Source organism: Pseudopipra pipra, chromosome 19 (genome assembly GCF_036250125.1).
Source record: "Pseudopipra pipra isolate bDixPip1 chromosome 19, bDixPip1.hap1, whole genome shotgun sequence".
NCBI classification, from domain to species: Eukaryota; Metazoa; Chordata; class Aves; order Passeriformes; family Pipridae; genus Pseudopipra; species Pseudopipra pipra.
This window is the reverse complement of record NC_087567.1, coordinates 7,284,802-7,298,304: the sequence shown is the minus strand read 5'-3', so window position 1 is coordinate 7,298,304 and position 13,503 is coordinate 7,284,802. Positions and strand designations below refer to the sequence as shown.

At 39.3% G+C, this 13,503-nt stretch overlaps 1 protein-coding gene across 2 annotated transcripts in view; it reads left to right on the top strand.

Moving 5' to 3' along the window:
- Positions 1-13,503, top strand: part of CA10 (carbonic anhydrase 10) — a 186,957-nt gene that overhangs the window by 45,242 nt on the left and 128,212 nt on the right. Inside the window, exon 1 of one of the 2 annotated variants that reach the window (XM_064676014.1) lies at positions 5,986-6,034. The exons of the other annotated variant lie outside the window; for it this stretch is intronic. Coding sequence (XP_064532084.1) covers positions 6,001-6,034 — 34 coding nt within the window. The 5' untranslated portion in view covers positions 5,986-6,000. Of the gene's footprint in view, positions 1-5,985; positions 6,035-13,503 lie in introns of those variants that run through there. 2 annotated transcript variants of the gene reach the window in all.

The window sequence follows — 13,503 nt, the reverse complement described above, 5'->3', positions numbered from 1 at the left end:
GGCACCATCTCACACCGTGTGACAAGCTCAGAAGTGAGGAAGGAAGGAGGGTGTGCAGGCCAAGTGACAGCCAACTGCAGGGCCACTGCTTCAGTTCAAGAACAAACCCAAAGGCTGAAAGCACTTGCAGTGAAACAGTGACATTTCAATCAGGGATTTTTTCCTCCTTGCTTATAAGAAATACCTGGGTCAAGTTGGGTTTAGTAATGTCTCTGAAATCCAGGCAATACTTTGTTCCTACACTGGAATAATTAGGAAGCAAGTCTGGCTGAAGTAGTCCCTACAAAAGCAAGCTGCTGCCAGTTTGGAAAATCCTAGGTTATTACTTTTGTCTGAAAATAGGTCACACTGAAAACAGTGGGATTTGCTTGCTGAGACAAGTGCTATATCCCTTGAATAAAGGCCATCAGAAGCTGATTCTTAAAAAAAAAATAAAAAAATCAATATTTACAAGATTACATTCCTTTTACAATGGTTTTATTTAAAACCATCTCTTTCCAACATCTTTAAGTGCAGCGAAATTACTTATTTACACAGCTGTGTAGTGCAGCCTCCATCTCTTTTCAAGGGTGTATACACTGCAATTACATTAATTATGTGCTTTTTGAGGAAATCACATTTTAATACCATATCCTTTGTTGCTCAAGGAGGAGAGGGGCTGCATGGAAGAAATAAACCTTTGTACTGGGATCATGCTGGTGTTGCCACAGCACTAAGCAGGTACAGGATGAAGGAGATGCTCAGCTCTGAGAGGAGCTGCTCCTCCAAATCTCAGTCAGATGCATTTAAAGCCGTATCACGGGCCAGCTGCCCCTCTACAACATGCAGCTGGGAGGGATGGCTAATTCCCAGCTTTACTCCCAATTTAGAACTGCAGGATTTAGCTGTTCTGTATGACTCAGAACACAGCAGATGACATAGGAGAGAACACATCAGATTATGTAGTCAACCTTTCTGTATTTTCAAACTGGGCTACACAGGCTGTGCCTACAGAACACTGTCACTGGTGCATGTCAGGCCATTTTCCAGGAGGGAATTCTGATTCCATTTTGCTTTTCCTATCCAGCAGTTGGGCATCTTCAAATGGCTTTTCTTCCTAGGCTTAAATTAGGCTTTCTTAAAATAAAGAAAGAATAAATGACTGAAGTCTAATAGGATATGGCTAAAACACTTACATTGCATGGCCTTGGCAGGCTCTATTATCCACACACTGACATCTTCAGAATTACTTGGTATTTTAATGTGCATTTAAAATTGGTTAACAGGAGTATAAATTAAAGTAATAGTGTAACTAGTCTCTCAAGATTTTATTGCTCATTGTAATTTTATGTTTATGGGCTTATTGCTGTGTGGCAGGACTTGCTGCATTTTAGTTTTAGAGAGTACAGTAGTAAGAAGACGGTGCCTTCACCCAGAGCCTCTGAAACCAATGGAAGTCCTTCCACTTGACTTGAACAGGCTCTGTCTCAGGACCACAGTCACATCATTTTCACTGTGAAGAGCTTGGATTTAGCTTCTCAGCTAAGAACACTGTCCAGAGAAAATTCCTTTATAGATAGAATTTTAAACACTTAATCTCAACTAATTTTACATTATTTTTCATGCAGCTCTTATGGCTAGCTTAGTTAAAAAAATTAATGAAGAGGAAGAAAAAGATGAAAATGGAAATTTTGTATTTGTTGAGAGGTGACATGAGTTAAAAGTTGTGTGCAGAGATATGACTCAATTCCTACACCTCTCAGTGCAACCACAGTGGAATTCTGGAGGGGACCAAAGGACAAGTCCTAACTAAAGTGGCAAAAATTGCATTGAATTAAAAGATGTAAAACTCTTCTCCTGTGCTAATGATGCTCAGGTTTCTGTCTTATCCTTTGTTGCTAATTCTCTACCTACTCTTTTCACAGCCTTCTCTCAGTACAAATAGTACATTTGGGCAGGCACAGTTACACACTTAAGGAATGATACAGAGCTCCAAGTAATAGCTGTAGAAGAGAACAGAAATTCTCCCAGCTTCTTATATCAAGTCATGAGTATTCATGTTTGTTTGTGTCCATTAATTATAACAAGCACTTCACATTTGCATATTTTTTGCATTAAAACTCTGCCTAAAATACCATTAGATTGTAAAGATAAAAGACACGGAGGAGCTCCAGAATGTGAATATTATGAAATACATAAGAAAAAGAAAGTTCCTCAGGTTCCTAAACAGCACCTCTTGATTTAGAAAGTCCAGTCTGAAATGCAGAATATTTTTTTCTAATAGTTTCCACTCTCAGAGCTGGTTTAGCAGTCTAAGTCCCAGTGGCTTTTTAAGATTGATGGCCACATCTACAAACTGCATTTAAGTGCTTTAAAATGCAAACGACTGGCCAAGGAAAAGTAGGGAAGTACCTCAGACACACAGTTTCTCCCCAAAGGCTCTGGGAGCTGGGCATCCAACTTGCTTAGGCAAGAAGATGAGAAGATCCCAGGAGGCACCTACTGTATCATTTAGTGCCTGAAGACCATCATAATTCTGTCTGTAGAGTTCCAAAGTACTTAAATCATCTTTAAAGAAGAACTTTAGTGCCTGGAAGAGTATCCTCTATTCTCTTAGGGGTTGAAAGTGGAGTAAATACCTGAAGTATTAGTTAAACCCCCCCACCTCCCAAGCCCTTAAATGAAAATTCAGAGAAAGTTAAATTACTTTAAAGCAGAATAGGCAGAAGAAATGGGTTCAAATGAAAGATGTTCTTGTTTCTTGCCTGCTTCTGGGAAGATTTCTGGTACTCTGTTCCTAATGGGCCCTTCAGGAAGCTGTTACTGAGATAGTGGCATTTAATTTTCGATTTCCTGCTTGACCTTGTTCTGCAACAGGAGTTTGCATTGGTTTTCATGCATAATGTACCTGAAGACACCTTCAGCTACTCAGTACATAACAGTGTTGCTGGACCATATATTTACAGGGGGAGTTTTGTGGAGCTTGCTGTTCATAATTGGGGAAGGGGGGATTCTTGGATGCAGGCTCTTAAATACAAAAGCTGCTGGAACAACATCAGCTGGCTTTAATAAGAAAATATTTTCACAAGTGTTGCTGTAAAGATGTATTTTTGCTTACTAACCACACACCTACAGTCACATTTCCCAAAGTGTATTAAACTGCACAGTCCCATCCTCTGTGTCACATTTGCCTCTGAGAGAAGCAGAGCACTAAATCTTCTGACATGACCTGTCTGCAAACATCCTGTCTGTGGACTGGGCTGCAGAAGGGGGGCACTGGGTTCTTCTTTGCATTCTGTGTGATTTTTATAGACAGAATAGTTTTCAGAAGCCCTGCCATTCTCTGTCCTTGGGTAGAGAGAGGCAGTGAACATTTCTGTCCTAGAGGCAAAAGGATTGGCTCAAGAACTTCTGTCTTATTTTGTGTCAGTAGAGGAGAGCTCCACTTTTCCTCCAAATAGCCCATTCTGTTGCTTGACATATTTGCTTTTAGAGCCAGAGTCTGCTGTCAAAAACAAGCCAGCCCAGTACATGTTCTATGATTATGAGAGAAAGTTTTTACTGTTGTGACTTCTAAAACTGTCTTGAGCTGCAACAGGGGTCCTGCATATTGTAGTGTTAAATATGCAGGAAAATCATATTTTTGGGAAGTGCTTTCCTTTTACAGCAGAAGTTTAACAAATAGAACCAGATTCAAGTGTCCTTATTCAGAGAATCTCTAAATTTGGTATGTGTTTTCACTCCCTAACTTGCCTCTTCGCTTCGTGACAGATATTTTAAGTAAACCCAAGATGATACTGCACCTCACCTCCAAGTGGCTGTGGGTAATCTTCTCCCAGTACAACTTGAATTTCTGTTCTCTCCCTGCCATAATTTGCATGAAAGTAACTGTTAAATATATAATTTCATATTATGAATAGATGTAACCCCAAATATAGAGAGAATTTCATATTATGAATGGACATAATCCCAAATATATTTGTATCTCCTCATTTGCTATCTCAGCTACTGCCCAAATTTGTTCACTGTGAATCTGGATGCACTATAAGCTAAACAGAAATGGTCAAACTTCAGCCTTTTCATGAGCTTAGTTGGATTTTTCATCCCCAAAACCCCACTGCTTCAGCAGAGACCTCCAGCCACCTGGGGAGCTCCTCAAACCCACCTGCTCCAAAGAAGGAGCAGAAATGCCTTTAAGCATTGCACTTATAAGGGATCAAATTCTGCTTCTTGTATTTCCTTCTTCTAAAACAACCAAAACCTCCTAACAGACCCAGCTACTGTGTAGTGCAAACCAAAACACCAAAGACCAGAGAGGATGATCACAATATTACATTTCACCAGCCTCTAACACCTTAAATTAATTGTTCTACTCATCCTGATAATAGGTTTCTGATTTTTTGTTTTTCAAGCAGGTTTTTTCAGAACCATGTTCTTTGCTACATGGCTCTCCAGTTGGGGTTCACAGACACATTTATGTGTGCATACACCTATATCTGTAGAAGTTTTTAACGTTTTTAACATTTAAGATTCAAATGTTTGATATACAGAACGTTTATCTACAGCATTCCCTATGTAATACTAGGAAATAATACATGTGTGGTACAAATTGATCTAGCGGTTGAAGAACAGCAGATATAAATTATTCTACAAGACAGAACTTAATTAGTGGATTTTTATGGTGTGTGGAGATGGATAAAGCGCTCCTGGAATGCTGAGGCCTTTGCATGAAGATGCACAAATAATTTCAGGTTGGATTTTTTAATTGCTTTTAAGAGCTGAAACAACCATTGGGATGCACAAGATGTCTTTTCAATAGTCAGTAACCTCATTTATGCATTCTCTTATGGATTTTAACCTTGTGCTTTTTTTGTGAATATTTTTCTGATAGAATTTGAGCTTTTAAGGATCAGGTTTCTAGAAATAAGCCACAGGAAATTGGAATAATAATATCTAATTCTACATTAATGTCAGCCAAACTTATTAGGAAAACCTGTTGTCTTATTTCTAGATGCAAAAGGTGGGTCATCTTGGAAACTTCTAATGTCTCTGGCACTTTTACTCTGTTTCTTATTATTCCCCAAAAATTTTTACTCTCTTCTGTTTTGTAGTTTCACCACGCTTGGGTACCAGACTGTATGCAATGAACAGCTCTAGTTTCTTCATATACCTTTGGAATACTCTTATTATTATTTTAAAATAGCTTGTACACTGCCAAGTACTGTATCCAAAACAACATTTTCATTGATAGTTGAATTGGGGCTTTGAGCTTATTTTAAATCTCAAACACAACATGGATCATTGAACCCCCAAACAACAAACCAGCCTGATTCTACCTTCACCTGCAAAAATACATCCCAGCTTTACAGCTGAAAACTTTGAGAAATTCTGTACATATTTCCAGTATGGAATCCACTGCAGGTAATTAGTTTGACAGAAGATTACAGGAGTTTGGGTATTTGATTCCCTCATTTATATCCCAGTGAGAATGTACCCAGTAGAGAGCACTGGGGCCAATCAACAAAGGAAGAAGAGGATGTTTTGGATAGAGGAACAACAAATCCATGCTGGGCAAAGGATAGCAACAGAAAGGCAGAGAGTTACCACTTTCACTCTGATTTAGCAATGCAAGTTGGGATGGGCTCAATCCAACATCCTTCCCAGCTGCTGTGTCTAAAGTTAGGAATGGACTTGTAGGAGGACCAGCAACCCACAATGAAGCCTAAGAATGTCCACAGCAGACTTAGCTGTGAGTGCAAGGTCCATGAGCAATGGTTTAATGCAAAAATGGGTTTTGCTTTGACTGAAATAAATGGAGAATTTTATTTAGTAAAAACAGCGAGCCCAGAATTTTTTAACTTCCACAAAACTGGCAGCTAAATCCAAGAACATATGTCCAATTTACTGTGTGGGCAAGGCATTTCTACAGAACTCTAAAAATAAGTTGTTGTGTATGTTTTCTGAAGGTGGGAGTGACCTTCTGGAGATACTTGAGCTTTTAGGAATCATCTTCAACAGGAAATGAATGAATCACGTACTGAGTTCACCGTGTTCTGTAGGTATTTCTTGTTCTAAACTTAAAGTCTGTGGGATTAAGCCTCTTCTCACCATTTTTACTTCAGATTTGCCCCAGTATAAAGGGTGTGGGCAATAATCTGGGTGTGGGGAGTTGCTTTTGGATTCTACCAAACCCAAAACAATAGTAACAAGATATAAAAACAAAATTGGATTGGAAAAATTACAACCTGTTTTTTGTAGGTACACATCACATCATGTATAATCTTGTAAAACTGGTATGTAGCTTCTGTTCTAATCTCCATTTTCAAACTGATTATAAATAAATAAATAAAGTGAAGTAAGATTTCCTTGTTATAAAAGCATCTCAAAGTATGTCAATCCAAAGCACTGACTAGAATCTGCATGTTTGAGGTTTTCACATACATTTTTGTTTCTCAGCTCTGCGTAGTGTTGCCATTCAGCCCTGTTAAATGTGACTGTAAGAGTAAAAAATTGATAGTGAGCCTCAAGATTCAGTTCTTGCTACAAGAAAGAAAAGGGTTCCATTTTTCTCTACTGTATAAAATCCTATTTGATGGAGAGAACAGAAAGGTAACAAGAGAATCCATCACCTGTCCTCACAGTACTGAAGAGATTCAAGAATATGGAAGACAGTGTAAATCAGTAGATATTCCTCAGCCATAGACTTTGGAATGGGCCATGTGGAAGTATTCATGAAGGCAAGCCAGAAAGACTGGAGAAAAGGCAAAAGTCCTAAGCAAACACTCCTAGTTCTGCTGCCAGCAAGTCTCCTGAGACTCACACAACCAGTTAGGAGGGGCCCTGGAAGTCTGAGCTTTAGAATGAAAATCTGCTTCTCTCCAGCTTTCAGAGTGAAGAAATATCAAGCAGTACTTGTTTTGGAATCCATGCTATGATTTCATGGGCAGGCTTCCCAGAGATTGTTTGATGGAACAGAGGAGCCTCCTGGCAGCAGGCCAGCTGGCACCCTCAGCAGCACTTCATGATCTTTGGAACCCATGAGAAACAAGCAAAGCTTCCTCCACAGATGGCTACCAGCCTCCTCCTCATCCGTTCCTCAGTCTGGGACTCTGAAATCAATATTTTCATAGGCAGTGCACAATTCCAGCTGCACCTTCCACGGACGTGCACTCTTCCAGCCTCCAGTGCTATCCATTTCTCCCACTGTCACATGGGCTTAGCCAGTGGTTCCTGGTGTTAAACTCTTCACCCCCAAATAACAAGGATTCCACTTTCCAAAGTAAGTTATTGCATCATCCAGTTTCTTTTGTCTTCAGGGAACCTTTCTCTCCTCGAAATATCGAAATAGTAACTCAGTTACTAACTTGAAGAACAAATGGTTTTCTAGCTCAAGTTTCTGTGTTTGCCTTTGGTCCTTGCTCTGAGTTCCTTGAACTCATCCTTCAAAACACAGAAAGAGCCAATGGTTTCAGAGGGGGACCTCCTACTGTCCTACTGGTGAATGTCTAAATTTGTATTTTAGTCTGGCTATGGCACCATCATATTTGAGTAGAAGAAAAATCAAGATTAATCCTATCTTGCAATTGTATCATGAAACAGCGTTTCAAATGCAGTATTTGCACACTTGCAAATCTGGTTTAGAACATCATCATTAAAAGAATACCAAGGGAAAGGTCACATCAAAGCAATATTGGAGGCCTTGCTGTACCCTCTAATCCTAACTAAAGGTATTGCAGTTTGAGTTAAGAAATATCTGCTTCACTTTGATTAGACAATGTTTTCCTTTACTAATTCACGTTATTGCACCAACTTATTATAAGAAATTGTTTTCCTGGAGACACAGAAGTATAAGCAATGGAAAAAAAAACAGAAGTCCCAAAACACCTATACAAAGATACTTGCTCTGGGCTTTGTGTTCTCCAAAGACACTCTGAAAGGACTGTTCCTCAGCTGTCTTTATGAAATAAAGAGATTACAAAGCAACATGGAATAGTGAAAATGCAGTATTTCTGTGTTTTGATATGTATTAAAACTTATCCTCCTTGATCTCTGCTACTGTTTAAATATATTTTCTGTATCCTGTCACTTGTTTACTACCGTGTTTTGTTTAATTTCACTGAAAACCTCTTACATATGGCCAGGAACAGAACCATCACTGGAAAGCTTATTCTTAGAATATTTCAAGGCTGCTCCTGAAAGGGCTCTGCATCCTCTGCCCTGAAAATAACAGAGCAGCTTTTTGTCAGACCTCCAACATGGCACATTTTAAAAGTGCTTATCATTATTTTTAACAATAGAAGCTTGTGACTTTATACACTTCACATACTGCATTCCACATTCTTTCATACATGTCAGTACCAAACTCCAGTGAACGTAATTTCACTGTGTTTCGCCAGCTCATCACACATCTTACCAAAGGATAACAACTGAGACCTGGCTTTCTGAGAGCCTGGGGCAGGAGTAACCCTCCTGTCCTGAGAATGTTGAGGCTTTTGTTGTTCTTGTTTCTAAACCGTTGCCACTATCCTAATTAGCTTTTGTGGTGTTTGTCTTTGAACAGCTAAATAACTGAGGTCTCTTTCAGCTGTCTCCTCTTTGAGATTAATTGTAAACATCTGCCAGCTGGTGAGGACAGTAATTCTTGTGCTTGTTCAGTAGAGCTCCTGAAAGGACATTGGTTTATTTATTTTGTAAAGCCCTGCTTTACAATTTCTTTGTAACCTGAGATTCTCTCTCTGGATTTTCCTTTATTTCCCTCATTAACAGAGGGTTTATATCCATTATAACAAGTGGAAGTAGAAATCAGCAACAAAGCAAAATGCAAATTGTCTTTTAACGCTGTATTTCATTCTTAAGATGGCATCAGTCAGAAGTCTGTGCTTATGCAATCTGTCGAACCTCTTTCTATTGTCAGTGAGAAGAATTAAATGAAACATTTCATTGAAACATGTTCTATAAGGGAATAAAGTTTTTACAGTATCCCACAAACATTTGGGAAAAGCAAAAATACTTCTTTCAAAGGTCAGTACAAGTAGGAATAGATGGGGACCTACATAAGCAACCTGAGCAGATGGTTAGAAAAAATGAAAGTGGATGGCTGAGAAAAGGTCCCTCTGACATTCACTATTAGAGACAACAGTGGCTGTTAATAAAGCAGAGTTAATTCTATAGCAAGGAGTGAAATATTTAATCAGCAGTACTTCATACATAATTCAATTAACTGCCTTCACTCATCAGTATTAACGAGAGCTGGAGCTTGGATTAATGTGCTTGAGCTCCATAGCAGCACTCCCAGGCTGCTTAAATCCTGCCAAAACTTAATAAAGCACTGCCAGTCAAATTACAGTATCTGTGCCCAGTGCATCAATGTGCTGAAATTACAAATCATCCTCTGCTCACATCATTGTTTGCTAATTCCTTATTTATGCTGATCTCTGCACTAAACAGTTTAATTAGTGCACAATGGTAGAACAAGTTAAATTTCTTATCCCTTTCTTGGTGACGTCTTTAGGATCATCCAAGTTGCTGAGTAATAAGTATAAATGGTGCCTCCATGTGTTTCCAAACCCTTAATTTTTTAATACATAGATTGCCACAGTGGGATTTCTATTAGTCTGAAAAAGAAAAGTGCTAAATTAATTTCTGCTTTGGTTCTGAAGAGCGTTTCTGTTGTGCTGTTGTAGGCATAACACAGAGCTCAACCCTCAGTTCCCATGAACCACCCTGATTGTGCCATTCCCTGCTGGTAGTACTCCCTGTGCTTTCTCTCCCTCTCCAGGAAGAGAGAAGGGACAATGAAGGTTTACAAAGTATTTTCCTTTCTGCCACTGAGGGATTGGATTCCCAGAAGCTGATGAACCCTCCTCAGCAGAAGCTGAGAAAATGATGCTTTGGCATTGTATCACATTCACCTGTGACCAGCCTCATCCAGGAGCCTTCAGAAGAGCTAAGCCCAACCTTCCAGAACTGCTGAAATGGGAGGGAGGCAGCCTGAAGCTGCTTATTCCACCTTTAACTCCTCTGAAATAAATCTCTGCTGCTCCTCAAAACCCTTGGCCACGTTTCAGCCAAGGGTGAACTGAGGCCAGACCGCGGCATCCAAAAGGAGATTTGAAAAGTGCTTTGAAATGCAAGTTCTGGAAGCATTACAAGCTGTCAGAAGAATCACAGTGAGATAAATGACATCACAGAGAAAAATGTGGAAGAGCGTGGCTTTTTTATACATTTTAATCTTAACACAAGAAAAGCAAGGAAGATGTCAGAGAATTACAGGGTTTGTGTACAGCCAAGGGCACGAGAGTTTCAGGAGTCCACTACATGAGTTTGAGGGAAATTTTGTTGAAAAGTAATTTAGAATTCTAAATCATATTTTGGGGGACAGAAAGGCATGTGCAAGTCACACTGGACTGGATTCTACCTGTATAGACTCTACTTTTTAGTTTGTCTTTCTGACATTTTTCCTGTCAGCTGGAATACATGAAATCCAAGGAAATCAATCACCACTGAGTTCCTCGATTCACGAGGTGAAACCAGTTGAGGCTGAATTGGGAGTGGTGTCGTTCTGCTGGGAACTGTAGCACTGTACTTGGCATCGAGTCTCTTGAGGACAAGTGAGGATTACAGAATGCAGCACAATACATAAAAGCTACATAAAAGCAAGAGACAGCAGCCAGAATTTCTCAGAACAACAGAGAAACTGGGTCAGTCAAGAACTACGTAAGGAGGAATGCTATTTATGCTATATGTTCAGCAAGATGTGCCATCAGAGGATTTAGCAATTCATCCAAAAATATTAGAGGTTAAGACTAAGTTGGATATGTTTTAAAAACAGAAAACAGTGGAGAATCAAACCCTCATTTTTTTAATAAATTCAGCACAACTCCATTAATTTAAACAGATCCTCCCCAGTTTGGAGTTTCCTTACAGTTAATATTTCTCCTTTATCATGTTTTTAATAGGGGGTTTAGCAGCAGAAAACGGAATGCTAAGTTGAAAACAAGTATTTCCTGGCCCGGTATCATTATCAGAACCTGTATAAGGGTGGCAGATTTTCAGGGATTCAGCACTGAAAATGCCTTGCAGATGATAAAAGTTTCTCTTAAAGGAGCATAAAATGAGCTACATCCACATGGAAAGAAATAATTTCAATCTGCTGATAAAGTTGAAATCCTCTTTATCCTTTTGCCTTCTATTTAAAATATAAGAAATAAAGACAATCTAAAGGAAAAATACAGTGTCTACACAAAATCTGATTTAACCTAACAAAGAGGCACTTGGGCTTTCAGCCATTTAACAGAGGAAGGAGAAGCACTTTCTAAATCAGTTTCTGAGATTCAGGCACTTTGGTGACATTCAAAATAAAAAACTGACCCAGAAAATCAGCAAACAATACATGATGGGAAAGTGGTAGTGCAAGTAGTATTGCAAAATGGAAACACAGGACTTAGTTATGAATGGACTGCACCGGGACGTTTCTCAGCAGTGGCTCTGTTTGTCAATGAGATAAAAACCTGGCAGCAAATACAGCACTATTGACTCATGAATGATCCAGACAGACTCAGTTTAAAACCAACAGAATAAGAAGCTCTTGAAATTCACTGGAACAAAAGAGAACACGGTGCTTGCAGGGAGGGGACACGTAGAAAACTGTCCCTTTTCCCCATCTGTAGTTCTAATGGCAATTGTAAAAAAATCTGCAGTCTGTCAGAAGTTTTAATAGTTAAAGAAAAAAAAAAAAAAAGAAGAGGAATAGATCCTCCTGACAGTCTTTTCTGTGATTTTTATGCCCTGCACAGGGCAGTGGCACAGGCTCCATGCTGAATGGCACTGTCGGCCACAGCTCCAAAGGCAGCTGTAAATTCACAGATCTCAAGGCTGGAAGATGCTGCCAGATAATGGGTATGGATTTTCTGTACATCATGACTGTGTGTCATCCAGCTACCACCTGTACTGAGCCTAATAATTTGTCTGAATAAAGCAGTACTCTATAAACTTTACTGCTGAGCAAACAGCAGGCTCTTGGCAACATCATAGTTTGCTCTCCCTTTCAGCTCATCAAAAGATGACTCAATTACCATTTAAAAGTTTTTACTGCCTATGAAGTCAAGGACTGTAAGATTAGTAGTCAGCTTGAAGCTGTTTTGAAAAGAGTAAATGTATCTTAATGTGAAGAACTGACAGGTTTGCATGTAAAGTGTTAAAGGACAAGGTGGAAGCCAGTCTTGGTGTTAATTTTAACCAGCAGAATGTGTACAGTGAATAATGGGCAGATGAAAATGAGGGATTCTGTCAGCATCTGAGAGGGGATGATCATCCTGGTAATAAAGAAAACATCTGAACAAGACTGCCTAGTGAAGGCAGTTGCCCAAACTGAGAGACACCCAGCCTCAGGGATTGGAAACAGAAGAACTAGAAAGGACAGTTTCTCTTCCTGCTGGAAAAGTCACGGCAAACAGCAAGATTGGTGATTAGAAACACGCCTGTGAAACTTTGTCTATTTGCTTGCTTAAAAGCTGAGGCAGGTATTTGGCTCTAAGGTGCTTTTTATCTTATGGCAGAAGTTCAGGGAAGCTGCCTTAAAGTTATATCTTGTTTAATGTTGAGCCTAAGTCCAAACTGTGGGTATCATCTTGTTTAAGGAGTGCAAAGAAGCTTACTTCATTTTAAACCTATTTACTGTGCCCAGTGCCACCTGCTCCTGAACAGTCAGTGGCCAGAACAATCACTGCCAACTTCAGGATCTGTGGAATTTGTTTTCTAATGCAAAATTAAGTAGGATTTCTATACAATGTAGAAGTGCTGATGTACAAGGAATAACAAGAACTAGGAAAAAGAAGGAAGAATTTTAAAACTCTTTTGATAAACTCAGGAGTTTCAATTTGTTTCATTAAACCTCATTCAGGAGGAAACACGAGGATATGTGTGTGCAGATTGAGAAGCTCAGTGTACTTATGAGGTTCTGTAGTTCCATCTTGAGGGGTTTTTTTTGCCTTGTGAGTGGAAAAAAATTCCTCATTAAATGTGAGCCACGGAGCATCCTGTCAGATACTGCTTCACATAGCTGAGTTAGGGAAGAGGTGAGTGTATATGAGAGCAGGCAGAACAAGACAAGCAATCTGCACTCATCTGACGTCAAGGTAATGCAGCAAAGCTTATCTAATAGATGGTTTGTCACAATCAAATTTTCATGCACCCCATACTACAAAAAGATATAAAATATACAAGACTCAGTTTAAAAATAAACTAAATAAACATATCTCAGATTAAGGGTTTCCTGGGCATACATGCTGGCAAGCTACAGTAATCATCCTGAATGTTATGTGTTACTTAGAAGCACATTGTGACAGGGATCTGGTGGGAGTTCATATCTAAAATTACAATTATCTCCTCTTAGTTTAGGAATGTCCTCCTAAGATTGAGTGTCCTCATTAGGTGACTGTCTCATAGCTTGGGTGTCCATTTCCTTTGCAGTACCCAAATAAGTTTTCAGCAATCTTAAGGTCTAGGATTTACATGAGCATGAAG